This window comes from Ovis aries, chromosome 26 (genome assembly GCF_016772045.2).
Source record: "Ovis aries strain OAR_USU_Benz2616 breed Rambouillet chromosome 26, ARS-UI_Ramb_v3.0, whole genome shotgun sequence".
Lineage (NCBI taxonomy): Eukaryota > Metazoa > Chordata > Mammalia > Artiodactyla > Bovidae > Ovis > Ovis aries.
Window position 1 is genome coordinate 23389188 of NC_056079.1, and position 20012 is coordinate 23409199.

At 43.9% G+C, this 20012-nt stretch overlaps 1 protein-coding gene across 2 annotated transcripts in view; it reads left to right on the forward strand.

The window, feature by feature from the left end:
• The first annotated feature begins 3936 nt into the window (after nt 1-3936).
• LONRF1 (LON peptidase N-terminal domain and ring finger 1) overlaps nt 3937-20012 on the forward strand; it is a 61210-nt gene continuing 45134 nt past the window's right edge. For both annotated transcript variants that reach the window (XR_006058186.2, XM_027962513.2), the window contains exon 1: nt 3937-4731. Coding sequence is in view for 1 of the 2 variants with exons in the window: in XM_027962513.2 (XP_027818314.1) it covers nt 3990-4731 (742 nt within the window). In the remaining variant the exon portion in view is untranslated. The remainder of the gene's footprint in view (nt 4732-20012) is intronic.

The window sequence follows — 20012 nt, forward strand, 5'->3', positions numbered from 1 at the left end:
TCACGTTGCTGTGCTCCCGTGCCTGGGAGACCATCTGCCTCCTCTCACTGTGTTCAAACCAGCCCCCAGGACTCTGCTCCAGAGGCAGGAGGCACCTAAGAGAGTTCCAGTTCTGGCATTTTACAGGTGGCAGACGAGGCTCAGCGAGGCCAGAGGCTTCCTGCCTGGCACAGAGGCACAGACGCGGTCCAGGTCTGTGGATTGTCTAATGTGACTTTCATAAGCGAGCAGCTCCTCAGGACTCAGTATCCTCATGGCTGTAAAACGAGGGGCGTGCCAGGTGGGCTCTAAACTCCCTTCCATCTGGGCCTTACGTATCAATATGCTATTGGCTACACACTGATTATATTTCATTTTAGAATTGACTGTTATCAATGCATTGACCAGAATGTTACTAACTGAAATGAATCAGGAAGAGGAGATAATTTTGCTTGGCTCTTTAAAGCTTAAATTCTGTCTGTCTTCTTTTTTAATGGTAAGAATGTGAAGAAACAAATGGTAAATTCACCCACAGTTTAAAAAAAAAGAAAAAGAAAAAAGGAGGTCCAGATACACATCTTCAGCTGACTCGTGCACAGGAAAAGCACTGTGTTACGTGATGCTTAAATAGTTTACCTAACTATATCAGGAAAAGGCTCCTTCTGGCGCAGTGGGGGCGGGGGAGGGCTGGGATACGCAGGGAATGATGGTGATAAGCATTTTCCAAATTAGGAAACAGATATGCTTTTCTTCGTACTCTTACATAACTGATCTATTTTAGAAGACAACACAAAAAAACTGAAATGAAATACAAATCTCATCATTTTACTACTTTGTTAGCAAAGGCACAAGCAAGTAACGCTGGAAGGGAAAGAAAGGAGAGTTTTACCCCATCCTATTCCTTTTGGTCTGGAGGTTAGCCACCCTGCCCCCCGCCACCGCCCCACCTCATCCACCCCACACACACACAGGATTCCCTCTCTTCCGTGGCAGGCTGCTGGGTGAGTCAGAGACCAAAGTCCAATTAAAAAAAAAAAATGAATGAAGAAAGATACTAATTTTTCTCTCCTCTGAGTTGAAAACGCAGCCACATCAAAGTACATACCCTCTCGTGGTGGCACAGAATGACAGACAAGTAACTTGTCTTAGAGCCGGTGAGAGTTTTGCCCCAGACTTCCTGATTCAGAGGGAAATTGTGCAGCACACAAAGGCCACAGAGGCAGTACAACCTCTTACATAAATAAGTTACATAAATGAGAACCAGTTATGTAAATGTATAAACCAGCAAACACGAATTATAACCATTCAGAAATGCCAAGGAGAACACAGCGAGATTCCTCCTACAGTCCCATCCACTGCCCCCATATTATCAAAACTGTACTATTTTATTTCACACCAGATTCAGATGTGGCTATTTGTCACATTTATTGGGGAAAGAAATTCCAAAGGACAAATGATGTTTCATATTATTTTCTGAATATTATATTTTACTTTGGGGGGAAATCCCCTAGTTAAACCTGAATTATATTTGATAAGAAATATAAGCATATTTATCAACTTACACTTTTTTGTGTAATCATGAACCCCAGGTGTTAAGTAGTTACTATTGTACATTCTGCAAGTGGCTGTTAAGGATAGGAATACATCACAAAAGTAAATGTCCATGGGCATATGGATATTTGTTTTATTACTTACGGTTTCAAGTTTCAGATGAGTTTGTGGGTATCTGACTAATGTCATCTTCAGTGTATTGAAGGATGGCAGTAACTCAGGGGCCTGGAATCAGATTCAGGGTTGTGCTTGTGAATCAATCGCAATACACCCCACCTCCATCGATTGGAAGTTGCTCCTGGGGTTTCAGCTCCAATTTGCTTAGGTTCAGTGTGGATGATGAGTGAACTCCGCACCCTATAGGAACAGGAGCCTAGGCTTTTTCCTTGTTCCCTTGAGGGCAGGGAGATTTGCTAGTTGTGTAGTAGAAATACGTGTAACTCAAAGCAGTTTTGAGCCTAACTGCCTGATGCTGATGGAACGTTGGCCAGGTTCAGACATAGCGTGCTCAGGTTAATGTTCTCTTTAGCTGTTTTGAAAATCTCATGCGAAATATTTTTATTTAAGATCTAATAATAGCAGACTAAGAGTAGAGTGATTTTTAAACCTTTGTATATTTTTAGCTGTGTGATTTTGGGCAAATAGCTTTCCCTCTCTGGGCCATTGTTTCTAACCTTTGAAAAAAGGACAGCTTTAACAATCTATGCTGTGTGCTGTGTTTAGTTGCATAGTAGTGTCTGACTCTTTTTGACCCAGTGAACTGTAGCCCACCAGGTTCCTCTGTCTGTGGGGATTCTCCAGGCAAGAATACTGGAGCGGGTTGCCGTAACCTCCTACAGGGGATCTTGCCCACCCAGGGATCCAACCCAGGTCTCCCACATTGTAGGTGGATTCTTTACTGCCTGGGCCACCAGGGAAGCCCCTAACAATTTAGTACCCTACAATCAAATCTATCAATACTTTCAACAGAGAGCTTTAAACTGGTTGCCACCAAGTTTCAAGGAAAGATAACCCATTATACAAAAACCAGATCATTTTCCTTCTCCTGTGGGCAAAACTGCAGACCTTGCTTGGGTTGCAGTGATATGGTAACTGCCTCGTGAAAAACATCCATCCTGGCGTTTTCTCTTTAAAAAATGCCAAATGTAGGCCTTAGCCAGTTGTGCAGTAGTAAATAAACTGTGGAGAGGAACCTGTGGGCTTCCTCCCTCGAGATGGGGGACTGAGTTTTAAACTAGAAAAGCAGCAGTAATTTGGCACCAAGCAAAATTGTCTTACACTCTTCAGGGAGTCATGTCAGGTAGGTAGTGTGTGCGTAGAATGTTAGTTGCTCAGTGTCTGACTTTGCGACCCCATGGGCTATAGCCAATCAGGCTCCTTTGTCCATGGAATTCTCCAGGCAAGAATACTGGAGTGGGTTGCCATGCCCTTCTCCAGGGGAGCTCTTCCCGACTCAGGGATGGAACCCAGGTCTACCGCATTGCAGGCAGATTTCTTTACCATCTGAGCCACATTTCGTTCCTAAAGTTGACCTGCTCTAGACTTAGGGAGTCACAAAGTCGTCCCACTGACTGTGCGCTTCCCTGAGACCTCGGCCTCTACGTGTCCATCTGTAAGTTGGGCATGAAAGTAAAGTCGCTCAGTCGTGTCCGACTCTTTGCGACCCCGTGGACTGTAGCCCACCAGGCTGCTCTGTCCATGGGATTCTGCAGGCAAGAATATTGGAGTGGGTTGCCATTTCCTTCTCCAGGGGATCTTCCCGACCCAGGGATCGAAACCCAGGTCTCCTGCATTGCAGGCGGACGCTTTAACCTCTGAGCCACCAGGGAAGTTGGGCATAAACCAGTAAAAATGCAGATGAGCACCGGACCGGTGGTAAACTACACTGGGAAGATCCCAGGGGACAGGAACGGGGGGGCGGGTCCCAACTTAGGTGGGTGTTTATGTCAGGAGAGGGATGGTGATTTGGGCCTCAGCCCAGCGAGGCCGGCTGCCGGGCGGAGAAGTGCCAGCGAAGAAGGGGTTAGGGGAGAATCTATGACTAGGGGTGGGGGTGAGGGCCCCGCGGAGCAATCAGGTGGGGGATGGAGCCTCGGGCTCCTCCGTGCTTTGTTCAGTTACAAGCCAGGCCCCTCTTTCCGGAGAAGCCAATTAGATCCCCGCCGGGGGATCATCTGACCTCGCGCCTCCCGCCGGGAGGGGCTTCGACAGGGGCGGGGCCGGCGGTCGCCTCCTCCGGGACCCGGCCGCGGGCCGTGCGGGGGAGTCCCGGGCGCCGCCGCGCAGCCCGTCCCCGCCCCGCGCCCGCCGCGCCCCGCCCTCGGGGCTTCCCGGGCGCGCGCCGCCCCGCCGTGTCCGCGCGCCACGCCCCCCTGCTCGCGGGCCGCGTGCGGAGCCGCGCGCCCCGGAGGCTCGGGGACCGTGGCGGCGGGCGGCGGCAGAGCAGCCGTCCGCGGGCCATGTCTTCCCCGGCCGTAGCGAGGAGCTCCCCGGGAGGGAGCCAGGAGGTGGACTCGCGGCCGCAGAGGCAGGGCCGGTTTTGGGAAGTGGGCGGCGGCGGCGGCGGCGACCGGCTGGAGCGCGCCGCCGCGGAGTCGGAGCGCTGGGAGCTGCTGCTCCGCCGGGGCGAGCTGCTGGCGCTGGGCGGCCACCTGAAGGGCGCGCTGGAGGCGTACGCGGCGGCGCTGCGCCGCGGGGCCCCGGTCAGGCCCGAGTGCCTCGGCACCCTGGTTGACTGCCTGGTGTTCAACTACCGGCTCCGCCACGGTTTGGGCTGGAGCGCGAGTCCGGCGGGGGGCGCCCACCGCGGCGTTAGCGCCGGCGGGCTGCTTAGCTGCCTGGGCTGCCGGGGCTTCCTCAGCGAGCCGGTGACCGTGCCCTGTGGCCACAGCTACTGCCGCCGCTGCCTGCGGAGAGAGCTCCGCGCGCGCTGCCGCCTCTGCCGGGACCGGCTGCCGCCCGCCGCGGCTGCCGATGCCCCGGGGACCTCCCCGCGGCCGCCTCCGGCCGCCGCCGCCACCGCCACCGCCACCGCCACCGCCTCCTCCGGCTTCAGGACCAGCGTCGTTCTCAACCACCTGGCCGAAAAGTGGTTCCCGGGCCAGCGGGAGCGAGCCCGGGCGGCCGGCCGGCTCGGGGAGCTGCTGCACCAGGGGCGCTACCGGGAGGCCCTGGCCGCCGCCTGCGAGGAGCTGCGAGCAGGTGAGCGCGCGGGCCCCGCGACCGCACCCTTCCTTCCCAACGCGCGGGGCGGCCCCAAGCTCGTCTGCGCCCCAGGCCAGCTGCCTCCCAGGGCTTGCGTCTTGGGGTCCCGGGTTGTGTGTGTTTTGGGGGGTGTGTGTGGGAAGGGGCGGCGCCCCGAGGTGCTTCGGTCACAATGGGGATCGCCCTCGAGCCGACTGTGACGCGGCGCGGGGTTTCCTACGCCTCGGCCTGGCGCTGTGGCGGGCGCGCCCCGAGTGGAGCGGCGCGGAGCGGGTGGCCGGGCGAGGCCGCGCGAGCGCGGGATGGGGAGGGTGTTGGGCGAGCCTGAGCGTCGGCTCGCTTCCTGCCGCGCTCTTTCCGGTAATTGGCCGCCCGGGCCGGGTCCGCCGCGGGGAGACTCCTTGCCGGGGCGGGGAAGTGGATCCCCAGCCGAGGATGGGCGTGCAACGTATATACCTTGGTCTCCCGCAAAAGTCACCGGGGCAATTGGAAGCCGCGGGAGGCAGAATTGCATAAGCCGGGGTGGGTGGGGGTGGTGGAGGGCGTTGTGTAACGGGTGACGTCGGGTGGGCGTGGCGGGAGCTGGGCGCCCGCACCCCGCACCCGGAGGCCCGGTCGGAGCTGCCCAGGGTTGTCCCAGTCTTGAATGAGAACGCCCAGAGACTTGCTGCCTCTTGATGGTGTCCACCTGTCTGTTTCACAGCGTGCTTATTTCAGAAACGCTTGTGCTTCCTTTCGAATGCACGTAGCTCACGGTGAAGATAATAGAGGTAGTCTCTGATGGAGTTCGTGGCCACGCTTGTGTTTGCCTTTCCACACTCTTGATCAAGCTCTGGCGGCGAAGGGCCTCTGAAGATCTTTGGTCTGTTCTTTCGCCGCCAAGAAGCAGTTTCAGCCTGCTAACCTAGGCTAGCCACTCTTCTTAAGGTGGTTTGGGGCTGTGGAAAGAGACCTTGGCGGAGGTAGTTAGCTGTGTAAAATGAAGCGTTGTAAAATTGGTGGTTTTCTACCATGGGTATTCCCTCCACCCCCACTCTTGGGACGTTATCAGGGGCAGTATCTAGAGACGTTTTTGGTGGCCACCCCTTGTGCGAGTGGAGTGGTGCTGGTACAAAGAGTGGGCAGAGGCCACGGAGGCTCTTTCCGTATCCAGTGATGCGCGGGACGGTTTCCCACACAATGATCAAGGCCTGAAGTGTCAGTTTTGTCCTTGTTAACCCTTGTGTGAAGTAAGCATATTTCAAGGTGGAATAGAATAATACTTGGAGAATTAACCACCAAGGAAGTAGAATTAATCACCAAGAAGATAAACTGATGTGAGGTTTGAGGTGCATTTATAAACTGTAACTGAAAGCATCTTGGGAGCTTTTTTTTTTAACCCTAAGCGCTCAGTCATTTTGAAGTAGTCATCATGTTAAGTCGTTGAATACCTTTAGAATTCAAACCGCAAACTTGGCATGCTTTCATATACTTTCAGTATCTTTACGGGCAGTAGCAGTTATAGAAGTAGCATGATAGACCCAGAACAAAACAGAACTATTTGGAAGACAAAATTCCTCAGCAGCTCATTCTCTCTGGGTGAATCGAGTTTGGATGGTCAACGAAGGACAGACCATCTAGGACACGTTCCTCAAAATGAGGAAGCAGAAGCTGGGGCAGTGACCCGACTGGTCCACAGTCACACATCCAGCTGATGTGTGGAGGCAACAGTGTGTCCTGAATTTCTCCTAAATGTTGGATCAGGATTCATCCTACCGTTAGGGCTCATCCGATGAAAATGTGTAGCATCAATTCCCAAGGAAGTTTTTTGCCACTAGTGTGAAATAAAGGAGAAACTTACTGACAGCCCTATTCATTATTAACTCCTACTGATTTAAATGGTTTGACCTCTTAAATTAGGCTTTTTGAAAAAACTCAGGTCCTAATCCACAGAAGAACAGGGAGTATTTACTAATTAAGATCTAGCTTTGCGTTCTATGACCGATAATGTTTTTAATTAAAGAAGATTTGGGCCTGGGATTGAGGATATTATTTTTTAACAGGAAAAGATTGAAATATCTACTCTTTCTCCTTTTTTTTCAATTTGCATAGACTACATGTGGGAATTTTGTCCATTCAGCTGCTTCATTCTACTTTTGCAGGACTAGAACCCAAGACTCCTTTGACTTCGTCCATCTTCTCCTCAGTTTTAGGTCTTTGAAAAATCTGTAATTCCATACTCCGAAATGTGTCTGATTGGTACTAATGAGGATAACTTTTTTCATCCTTTGAATCTTTAGTACAAAGTAGGAAGAAAAAAATCTTAGAGCTAACAAATTATAGTTGATGGAGCGCAGATATTATGTGTTTAACAGTTTATGAGGGTAAATAAAAAGGTTTAGTAGAGTTATAAATCTACTTGTGCAGTTAAGGTTTAACTTTTTGAGAGCTAGTTAGCTAGAAAGGCATTTGAAATGTGTTTGTATAATGGGACAGCTGTACCCCAGGTACCTTCATTATTGCTAACAGTGGAAAAAGACTATAATTTCTTCGTATAATTCTTGCAATGAAACAAGTAAATACTATTAAGTAGAAAAACTAATCAGTCTACAGTTAGCCCACACACATCCAAATTTAAGCCCTTTCAACAAGAAAGGAAAGCTAGAAAACCTTTGCCAAAATCAGAACGTTCCCATTGAGATTACATAAGTTTCTGTTGAATTGAAATATATTTAGATAACATTTAATCCATTGATCTTTTGGTATTAACTTTTGGATGTTTCATAACTTTGTCTTTTTGGTATTCAGGAATATTATGTAAAGATCTTTTCTGCTTTGGTTCTTTATACTTAAGACTCTTAAAATGATCCCACTCAGCTATGCTCTTTGTTTTATTTTTAATGAATTTTTACACTGGCTTGCCCCTCTCTCCACAAAGAAGACCAACAGAACAGTATAATTTATAATTTAAAATGGTTAGAAAGTAAATAAAAGTCACAGGGAAGAGAACATTTTATTTAAAACACTTGGAGAAAAAAGTTTTATTTTTAATATTCAAAAAAAATGTTTGGCTATGCTAGATCTTATTTGCAGCGTTCAGAATCTTCTGTTTGTTGAGGCATGTGGGTTCATTTCTGTTTTGTTTTTAGTTGTGGCGTTTGGAATCTGTAGATGCAGCGTGCGGGGATCTAGTTCCCTGACATGGGATTGAACCTGGGCCCGCTGCACTGGGAGTGCAGAGTCTTAGCCATTAGACCACTGGGAAATCTCTGTTTTGATGATTAATTATGTATTCCTTGTCAGGTATTTCAAAATGTTTTATATCATTTCATTGTCACAAAGAATTCTATGGAGTACTGTTATCCTCAGAGGGAAATTGAAGCGCCCGAGGTGCCTAGTACTGCCTAGTAGTTAGAGCTGTGCCTGTTGCTGTCTAACGACCTGGGTTTGAATCCCAGTGCAGTCTCCACCTGCTCTAACCTCCCTGTGTCTAACCTCCCTGTTTTGCTTTCCTTATCTGAAAAGTGAGCCGTGTCTACCTCATAGATAACAATCATAACAACAGCCTAGGCCTGTTGTGAGAATTAAGAGAGTCAAAACATGTGAAGTGCTCCGAATGGTGCCAGGCGGATAAATACCCAGTAAATATTAATTAAAATATTCTTAAAATGTAAAATTTGTGCCCCAGCTAGAAGATGATTTAACTAAAATTGAGATCTAAATCTTATAATATCAAGTCCTGTTCTTTTATCTCTACCACATTAATATTACCAGTGCATGTGTGCGGGCTGAGTTGCTTCAGTCATGTCCAACTCTTTATGACCCCATGGTGGGTATCCTGCCAAGTTCCTCTGTCATGGAATTCTCCAGGCAAAAATACTGGAGTGGGTTGCTGTTCCCGTCTCCAGGGGATCTTCCCAACTCATGGATCCAACTCGGATCTCCTGTTTTGCAGGCGGATTCTTTACCATCTGAGCCACCAGGGTATATTAACAGTGAGGGTTAAATCCTGATTCTGGCCTACATATGTTAATTAGTAGTAACATTTTAGCATATATCAATAAAATATAGATGCTGCAAGGCTTTCCTGATAAAAAGATTAGTCAAATTATGTGTATGTTAGGTGCTTAGTCATGTCCAACTCTTTGAGACCCGATCGACTGTAGCCTGCCAGGCTCCTCTGTCCGTTGGATTTTCCAGTCAAGGATACTGACATGGGTTTCCATTTCCTTCTGCAGGGGATTTTTCTAACCTAGGGATCGAACTGCATTTCAGGCAGATTCTTTACCATCTGAGCCACCAGGAAAAAAAGATTAGTCAAATTGCAGGCAAATACTGAATACATTTAAAGAAAATGTAAAAGGTTTTTTAACATTTTATTAGTCAATGAGGTTAACATGAAGAGATTTGAATTTAATTTATCCCCTCAAAGAGTCAGACAAGACTGTGAGAAACTCAGGCTTCACTTCAAACTTATGTATCGCTTGGAGTGGGGCAGGGCAACCCACTCCAGTATTCTTGCCTGGAGAATCCCATGGACAGAGAAGCCTAGCAGCCTGCATTCCATAGGGTCGCAAAGAGTTGTACGCAACTGAAGTGACTTACCATGCAAACTTACGTATGCCCTAACTTACTCTGCCAAATGCTTGAAACAGTAAACATTGACATTTATATGGTGGTTTATACTTCGCAACACATTTTCACTTCCATTAACTGAGGACTTCCCTGGTGGCTCAGACAGTAAAGCGTCTGTCTACAATGCAGGAGACCTGGGTTCAATCCCTGGGTCGGGAAGATCTGCTGGAGAAGGAAATGACAGTCCACTCTAGTACTATTGCCTGGAAAATCCCATGGACAGAGGAGCCTGATAGGTTACAGTCCATGGGGTCGGAAAGAGTTGGACAGGACTGAGCGACAAAGATCATGTGAGATAGGAGAGACTGTATTAGTACCCCGAATTCATAGAATGTAGAAAAAGAGCTCCAAGAAAGTGACTTTCTAAAGGCAAGCAAGTAACCAAGTTACAACTGAAAGCAGAAACTGGGCATGTGGGTATTGCTTCTAAGACTTATTGATTTTAAAATGAGCATATAAATCTTAAGTGTTCTTATTATTAGCAAGTGTTTATCGAGTGCTTGCTCTATACTAGGCTTTGTTTTAGGTGTTGGAAATACAGAGGTGAATAAAATCAAGTGCCTCTCCTCAAGAGAGTTTGTGTTTTTTGTTCCTCCTAAAGTTGCAGCAAATTAGTATTTCTTGAAAATAGTTAGAAAAGGGGCTTATTGCTTAACTGATTTCTAACAAACTGAATGTGTATCCTGTATATCTCTGATTCATCTTTCCTTTAATTCAGAAGTCCACTTTTAGGATTTTTGCAGTGCCTCACGGTCACTATTATAACAGCATTTTCTCATTGTTATAGAAAATGAAAAAGGGGGTTATATAAATAACTCTTAAGTGGTCTGTTTAAAATAATTTCCATGTTTTTACTTTTTATTCATCAAGCAAATGATGAAAGATTTACCAAAGCTCAGTTATCATAGATTTCTCATTATTTATATATTAAACTTTGGTTTACTCAGTCTTGTTTTTATATTTAGTGAAATATTTCTGGAGGCTTAGGTGTACTCAAGTATAATTTTAAATGTATTTGTATAGTATTCTGCCTCTAATGGCTTCCCTGATAGCTCAGTTGGTAAAGAATCCACCTACAGTGCAGGAGACCCAGGTTCGATTCCTGGGTTGGGGAAGGGATAGGCCACCCACTCCAGTATTCGTGGGCTTCCCTTGTGGTCCAGCTGGTAAAGAATCTGCCTGCAATGTGGGAGACCTGGGTTCGATCCCTGGGGTGGGAAGATCCCCTGGAAAAGGGAAAGGCTACCCACTCCAGTATTCTGGCCTAGAGAATTTCATGAACTGTATAGTCCATGGGGGTCACAAAAAGTCAGACACGACTGAGCGACTTTCACTACTGCCTCTTGCATTATAAAGATATTAAGAGAACTCTAAAATGCTAAGCAGAAGTTTCTGTTCAATTTTTTTTTCTTTTTCTTGTGGTGTTAATAGAATAGGATCATTCTTTCTTCTTTTTCTCTTCCCCTCTTTTTTGTGCAACCTGCATTACTAATCCCTAAAGATATTTCCTCTGTCCATGGAATTCTCCAAGTAAGAATACCAGAGTGGCTAGCCATTTCCTTTTCCAGGGGATGTCCCCGACACAGGTATAAAACCCAGGTCTCAGGCATTGCACGCCGATTCTTATCCTCTGAGCCATCAGGGAAGCCCAAAGATATTTCTTACCTGGCTAAGGATTATTTGAGTAAAAGATGTAGAAAATACTTTACCTTGTATTAAGAACTGATGTCATTTATTTATCAACTTGTTTTGAAATATTTTGTAATTTAACAGTAATTGTTATTTATTGAGCGCTTATGTGCCAGGCCTTGTGTTAACTGTTAACATGCATCCCTTTAAAAAAAATTGTTTATTTGGCTGTGCTGGGTCTTAGTTGCCACACATAGGATCTTTGATCTTTAGTTGTGGCAGACTGGATCTAGTTCCCTGACCAGGAATCGAACCCATGCCTCCTTCATTGAAGAGTGGAGTCTTAGCCACTCAACTACCAGGGACGTCCCCTCACAACAGTCTTAAGATGTAGGTATCTTGAACATTTTATAGGTGAGGAGACAGAGGTTCAAAGAGTTAAATAAATGGTCAAAAGTGAATCAGAACCCAGATCTTCTGAATCTAGTGGTTATGATCTTAATTAGTATGCCAAACTACTATTCCTGGACTTTATTAATCACTAATAACTTGTCAGTCAGCAGCTCTTAGTGTAACTGTGATAACCAAGTTCTATAGAAAAAATTTGGTATTTCAGTTAGCCATTGAAATTCTTAAACTAGCTGAACATATAAATATAAAAAGAAAAGACACTCAAGAGGAATGATAAAAAGGAAATGAACAGGGAATTTTTATACTTACACATAAATAATTCAAATAGCCAATAAATAGTTTTAAGGTCAAACTCACTGAGAAATGGCACACTAAAATAATGATGCTGTTTTTCATTTGTATTTTTAAATTATTTTAAGTGAAACAAAGAGGAATATTTTTTAATGATAAAAAGTTCACAAAGAAGATAGACATTGTAAACCATTAGACACCTAATAACAAAGAAACATACATCAGAAGAAATATAAGGGAAAACAAATAATATATAATCATAATGAGCCATACTAACTTTTCTCTAAGAATATTTTATGAAGTGCAGAATAAATAAAGAATCAGAGCATCTTGAATGATATCGTTAATAACTTGAATGTAATAGATTTATGTTTAATTAATGTATATTAATCTTATATCCTACACAGATACATTTAAAATTTTGTATCTCATATGTTGTTGTTAGTCTCCATAGGAGATTTAGAAAAAGTGGCAAAAAGATAAACATTACTAAATTTCAAAAAGTAGAATTCTTGGTGATTCAGTTATACATATACCCATATTATTTTTTTAACTTTCCATTACAAGATATTGACTATAGTTCCCTGTGCTATGCAGTAAACCTGTGTTGCTTGTTGCATATATATTTTTTAAAATTAGAAATCTAGCATTCTATTCATAATAAGTTGAACAAATGGAATCAAAATGTCAAAAATTTTTTAATTAGGCAGAAATTCATTTTCTAAAATATGTTATACATATTATTTATATATATATATGTATACTAAAGCTTTTCTACTGTGCTTGAGAAAGAACATCAAAAAAAAAAAAGGGAGAGATGGAGAAATTGGAAATTATAAAGTAAATGAAATGGGAGCACTGAATATGAAATAGAAAAAGTGAAACAAACTAAATAAAAGTAAAAGCTCCTCATATAGTCCAGTTGTTTTTAAACATGGCTGCTCGTTAGAAGGAGAAGGCAATGGCACCCCACTCCAGTACTCTTGCCTGGAAAACCACATGGACGGAGGAGCCTGGTGGGCTGCAGTCCATGGGGTCGCTAAGAGTCGGACATGACTGAGCGACTTCACTTTCACTTTTCATTTCATGCTTTGGAGAAGGAAATGGCAACCCACTCCAGTGTTCTTGCCTGGAGAATCCCAGGGACAGGGGAGCCTGGTGGGCTGCCGTCTATGGGGTCGCACAGAGTTGGATACTACTGAAGCGACTTAGCAGCAGCAGCAGCTCGTTAGAAACATATCTGGAGCTCTGGCAAAAAAGAAAAAGCAATATCTGGGCATTCCCCCCCCCCCCACAAAATGCCATGATAATTATGACATGTATCTGGATTTTAAAAAGTGATTACAGGTTTTCCTATTAAATGGTAGTTTTGGTGATACAGAATTCTATTTTTCTGTTGACCAGTCATGATACAGTGATATTAAGTGGGTAATAGTTACATAATCACAGTAGTAAAAGATGTTTATCAGTTCTTACAATCAATAGCCAGACAAAAAATAAAAGATAATTACAATTGCAAGCCATAATGGAAACATGATTAACCTAATAATATGAAATAAATACATACAGTTTGGGGGGTCAAGCACAGTGATGTGATAAGTGGAAGTGCACGTGTTTTCCGTGTGTTTTCATCTGCTCAGCCAGTCTATCTCTTGGTTGGTCCTTTTAATTCATTTACATTTAAGGTGATTATCAATATGTATGATCCTATTACTGTTTTTTTAATTTGAGGGGTTTATTTTCTGTAGGTAGGTCTTTCCCTTCTCTTGTTTCCTGCCTAGAGAAGTCCTTGAGCATTTGTTGTAAAGCTGGTTTGGTGGTGCTGAATTCTCTTTTGCTTGTCTGGAAAGCTTGTCATTTCTCCATCAGATCTGAAGGAGAGTCTTACTGGATAGAGTATTCTTGGTTGTTGGTTCTTCCCTTGCATAATATTTCATTTTAAGTATATCATGCCATTCCCTTCTGGATTATAGAGTTTCTGTTGAGAAATCAGCTGATAGCCTGATGGGAGTTCCCTTGTATGTTATTTGTCGTTTTTCCCTGGTCACTTTCAGTATTTTATCTTTGTCTTTAATTTTTGTCTGTTTGATTTGCTATGTGTCTTGGTGTGTTCCTCCTTGGGTTTATCCTTCCTGGGACTCTGTGCTTCCTGGACTTGACTATTTGCTTTTCCATGTTAGGGAAGTTTTCAGCTATTATCTCTTAAAATATTTTCTCAGGTCTTTTCTTTTCTCCTTTTGGGACCCCTATAATGCAAATGTTGGTCTGTTTAATGTCCCAGAGATCCCTTAGGCTGTCTTGATTTCTTTTCCTTCTTTTTTCTATATCCTGTTCTGTGGCAGTGATTTCCACCATTCTGTCCTCCAGCTCATTTATCCCCTCTTCTGCCTCAGTTATTCTGCTGTGAATTCCTTCTAGAGTACTACTCATCTGTTTCTTTTTTAGTTCTTCTAGGTCTTTGGTAAACATTTTTTGCATCTTCTCAATCTTTGTTGCCATTTTTTCCCCAAGATCCTGAATCATCTTCACTATCATTATTCTGAATTCTTTTTCTGGAAGGTTGCCTATCTCCTCTACATTTTAGTTGTTTTCCTGGGGTTTTGCCTTGTCCCTTCATCTAGGACATAACTTTCTGCTTTTTCATGCTGGTTGTGTGTTAGTCTCTCAGTTGTGTCTGCCTCCCTGCTCCCCATGGATTGTAGCCTGCCAGGCCCCAGGCTTCTCTCTCCATGGAATTCACCAGGCAAGAATACTGGAGTGGTTGCCATTCCCTTCTCCAGGGGATCTTCCCGACCCAGGGATCAACCCCGGGTCTCCCTGCATTGCAGGCAGATTCTTTACCATCTGAGCCACCAGGGAAGTCCTTAACTTTCTGAAATGTGGCTTGTTTTACTCACTGTGGGATTGTGGTTCTACTTGCTTCTTCTGCCTGCCCTTTGATGGAGGAGGCTAAGAGGCTTGTGTAAGCTCCCTGGTGGTGGGGAAAACTGGGTCTTGCTCTGGTGGGGACGCCCTTGCTTACTGAAGCTTTAATCCAGTTGTCCACTGATGAGTGGGTTTTCGCTCCCTCCCTGGTAGTTGTTTGGCCTGAGGCGACCCAGCCCCCAGCTCTAAGGTCAGCTTAATGGCTACCTTCAGGAGGGTTTACACCGAGGGGGACTTTCCCAGCCTGTTGCTTCCAGTGTCCCGCCCCTGTGCGTGGCCCCTGCCGACCCACACCTCCCCAGGAGAACCTCACTCCAGCAGGTGGTTTCGGTTCAGTCTCCCGTGGAGTCGCTGCTCTTTTCCTCTGGGTCTTGGTGTGCGCGTGGTTTGGTTTCTGCCCTCCAAGACTGGAGTCTCTGTTCCCCCAGTGCTGTGGAAGTCTTGTAATCAAATCCCGCTGGCCTTCAAGGTCAGATTCCCTGGGGATTCCCAGCCCCTTTGTCGAGTCCCCAGGCTGGGAAGCCTGACGTGGGGTTCCAGACCTTCACAACAGTGGGAGAACTTGTTTGGTATTACAGTTCTTACGGTTCTCCAGTCTGTGGGTCACTCACCCGGCTGGTATGGGATTTGATTTTATCGTGATTGTGCCCCTCCCACTGTCTTGCAGCGGCTGCTTCTTTGTGTTTGAATGTGGGGTATCTTTTTTGGTAGGTTCCAGCATCCTCCTGTCGATGGTTGTTCAACAGCTAGTTGTGATTTTGGTGTTCTCTCAGGAGGAGGTGAGCGTACATCCTTCTTCATTCCTATTTTCCTAGGAAACAAAAACACACAGCTTCTGGGAGTGTAACATTTTTATAAAAGGAAGGTGAGCAGAATATATTGAAGACTTTGTATAATATATCTACATAGCTTTCTGCACACTCAGCTTTCTAGAAAATAAGGAAATAAGCTGATATGTAAAAGCTTATAGGTAAGTGTTCATTGCAGTACTTTTTATAGTAGCGGAAATTAGAATAGGGAATTTTACATAGATGGTATATATAATGGAATACTTTGCAACCATTAAGTATCTTGTGGATATAATCACATTGATAAAAAGCAGATTATACACAGTATATATGGTATATTTCATAAAACTATACATTAAAAATGTAATCTACCCACACAGATAAAAAAGTACAGGTTATATGCCAACACTGGTTATTTCTTAGTTCATGAGGAGCTTAAGATGACAGATTTTAATGAATTGCTTTGTGGTAGGAAAAGGATCTTTGGTTCTTAATTTTCTGTATTTTTCAAAGTTTATAGTTAAATATTTTATAACACTTGTTATTCAAAACAAGTGTCTTGAAGATAAATGATGTGTACACACCTCTTACTATCCATCACCTACTGGGAAACAGATTTCTTTGAGAAGTCTCCACTTTGGAGAATTCTCTTCCTGCAGCCCATGTGGTACCTTGGACCACTTAAAGCTAGTTTCCTCAGATGTGTAGCAGAATTTTATTTCAGTTGTTTTACTGACCTAAGTACTGACAATACCACCATGTCGAAGAGAAGAGGGAATGAGGGCAAGGATTGACGAGCCCAAGGGGACAGATTTTAATGAATTTTCCCTGCTTCAGCAGACATTTATCAAAGCAGGAATAGAGGATACAGAGACAGTAAATAATGGAGGGAGCTCAAAACCAGATTTTTTTATAATTAAATATATGTCACGCACATACAGTGATGGAACACAATCGTAATAGCAAACACTTAAGTAGAGCTTATAATGTACCAAGCCCTGTTGTAAGTACGCCCTGTGACCCCTGTTATTAGCAAAGGTGAACAGCAGGAACTCTGGATCCAGGTGGCTGGAGGGAGCATCTAGAATCCTTCACTTACGAGCTGTTTGGTCCTGGGCAAGATACTTAAACTTTCTGTACTCAGTTTCTTTATAAAAATGTGAACAATGTTAGACCCACATAGGATTGTTCTGAAGGCTGTCGATCATTTAGAACAGTTTGTAGTTTTTGTTGTTACCAAATAACTGTATTAACTGAAAAAAATTATCATCTCACATATTTAAAATTCTTACCCTTTGCTCCTTTGTGTATATTTTTGCATTTAAAAAGTCTATTGAAAATTAGTTCAGTTCTTCCCTTGGGGGTAGTTTTTTTTTTTTAACTTTTATTTTATCAGCCATAAAAAGGAACAGATTTGAGTCAGTTGTAGTGAGGTGGATGAACCTAGAGCCTGTTATACAGAGTGAAGTAAGTCAGAAAAACAATACTGTATATTAACACATATACATGGAATCTAGAAAAATGGTACCGATGAACCTGTTTGCGGGGCAGAAATAGAACAGACTTGCAGACACTGGGGGAAGGAGAGGGTGGGACGAATTGAGAGAGTAGCGTTGACAAATGCACACGGCCACATGTAAAAGAGAGAACCGAGCAGGAAGCAGCTGTATAGCCAAGAAGTTCAATTCACATGCCTTGTGATGACCTAGAGGGGTGGGATGGTGGGGGGAGGGAGTATACGCATACCTTTAGCTGATTTACTTCTTTGTACAGCAGAAATCAACACAACATTCTTAAAGCAATTATCCTCTGAATAAAAATAAGTTTTTATTTTTATTGGAGTTAGGTTAACAGTGTGTTAGTTTCAGGTATATAGCAAAGTGATTCAATTATATATATAGTACACGTATTGTTCTTAAATTCTTTTCCATTTAGTTTATTACAGAATATTGAGCAGAGTTCTCTGTGCTGTACAGTAGGTCCTTATTGGTTATCTGTTTCAAATGTGATGGTGGTGGTGGTTTACTTCTCAGTCGTGTCCAACTGTATGCAACCCCATGGACTGTAGCCCACCAGGCTCCTCTGTCCAGGGGATCTTCCTGACCCAGAAATTGAATTCACGTCTCCTTCATTGGCAGGCAGATTCTGTATCTGTTTTGTAATAAGTTCATTTGTATCATTTTTTTTTAGATGCCACATATAAGCAGTATCATGTGGTATTTTCTTGTCTTTTTCTGGCTTCACTTAGTATGCTAGTCTCTAAGTCCATCCATGCTGCTGCTGCTGGCACTGTATCATTCTTTTTTATAGCCGAATAGTATTCCACTGTGTCTATGTACCACATCTTCGTCCATCACCTGTAGATGGACATTTAGCTTGCTTTTGTGTCTTGCCTGTTGTAAATAGTGCTGCAGTGAACATTGGGGTACCTGTATCTTTTCGAATTCTGGTTTTCTCTGGATACATGTTGTGGAATGAGATTGCTGAATCGTATGGTAACTCTATTTTTAGTATGGAGGTGTTCTTCATAGTGGCTGTACCAGTGTACATTCCTGCCAACAGTGTAGGAAGTTTCCCTTTTCTCCACACCTTCTCCAGCATTTATTGGTTTTGATGATGGGCATTCTGACTGATGTGAGGTGATATCTCATTGTTGTTTTGGTCTGCATTTCCCTAATAATTAGCCATGTTGAGCATCTTTTCATGTGCCTCTTGGCCATCTGTATGTCTTTGTTGGGGAAATGTCTGTTGAGACCTTCTGCCCATTTTTTGATTGTGGTGTTTGTTTTGGCATTGAGTTGCATGAGCTGTTTGCAGATTTTGAAGATTAATCCTTTGTCAGTTGTTTCATTTGCAGATATTTTCTCCCATTCTCTGCACGCGTGCGCGCTCAGTCATGTCCAGCTCTTAGAGACCTCATGGATTGTAGTCCGCAAGACTCCTCTGTTCATGGGATTTTCCAGGCAAGAATACTGGAGTGGGTTGCCATTTCCTCCTCCAGGGGATCTTTCCGACCCAGGGATTGACCCTGAGTCTTCTGCATTGGCAGGTGGATTCTTTACCACTGAACCACCAGGGAAGCCCCATTTGGTGGGTTGTCTTTTTGTTTTATGGTTTCCTTTACTGTGAAGAAGTTTTTGATTTGATTAGGTCCCATTTATTTTTGGCTTTATTTCCATTACTCTGGGAAGCGGATCTAAAAAGATATTGCTGAGATTTATGTCAGAGTATTTTCTCCCCATGTTTTCTTGAGAGAATTTTCTAATACCAGGCCTTACATTTAGGTCTTTTCTTCTTAAATTGGAGTATAATTCCTTTACAGTGTTATATTAGTTTCTGCTGTGCAATAAAGTGAATCTCCCAACTCATCTCTCCCTCTCCTTTCTGCTCTATGTCCACGTGTCCGTGATCTATGACTCCCTCTCTATTCCTGCCCTGGATTTAGGTTCATCTGTACCATTTTTCTAGATTCCACATATATGCGTTAATACATGATACTTGTTTTTCTCTTTCTGACTTCACTCTGTATGACAGACTCTAGGTCCATCAACACCTCTACAGGTGACCCAGTTCCATTCCTTTCATAGCTGATTAATATTCCATTGTATACATGTACCATATCTTCTTTATCAATTCATCTGTCTTTGGGCATTTGGTTTGCTTCCATATCCTGACTATTGTAAGTACTGTTGCATTGAACGTTGGGTCATCTGTCTTTGGCCATTTGCTTCGCTTCCATGTTCTGGCTATTGTGAGTACTGTTGCATTGAATGTTGAGGTACACGTGTCCTTTTGACTTACAGTTTTCCCAGGGTGTATGCCCAGAAGTGGGATTGCTGGGTCATATGGTAATTCTAGTTTTAGTTTTTTAAAGAACCTCCATACAGTTCTCTACCATGGCTATATCAGTTTACATTCTCACCAACAGAGCAAGAAGGTTCCTTATTCTCCACACCCTCTCTAGCATTTATTGTTTCTAGATTTTTTTTTTTTTTTTTTTTTACTTTACAATATTGTAGTGGTTTTCCCATACATTGACATGAATCTGCCACGGGTCTACATGTGCTCCCCATCCTGAACCCCCCTCCCTCCCTCCTCCCCATCCCATCCCTCCTATATCATGCATTGAACCTGGACTGGCGATTCGTTTCACGTATGATAATTTACATGTTTCAATGCCATTCTCCCATATCATCCCACCCTCGCCCTCTCCCACAGAGTCCAAAAGACTGTTCCATACATCTGTATCTCTTTTGCTGTCTCGCATACAGGGTTATCGTTACCATCTTTCTAAATTCCATGTATATGTGTTAGTATACTGTATTGGTGTTTTTCTTTCTGGCTTACTTCACTCTGTATAATCGGCTCCAGTTTCATCCACCTCGTTAGAACTGATTCAAATGTATTCTTTTTAATGGCTCAGTAATATTTGATTGTGTATATGTACCACAGCTTTCTTATCCATTCATCTGCTGATGGACATCTAGATTGTTTCCATGTCCTGGCTATTATAAACAGTGCTGTGATGAACATTGGGGTACACGTGTCTCTTTCAATTCTGGTTTCCTCGGTGTGTATGCCCAGCAATGGGATTGCTGGGTCGTATGGCAGTTCTGCTTT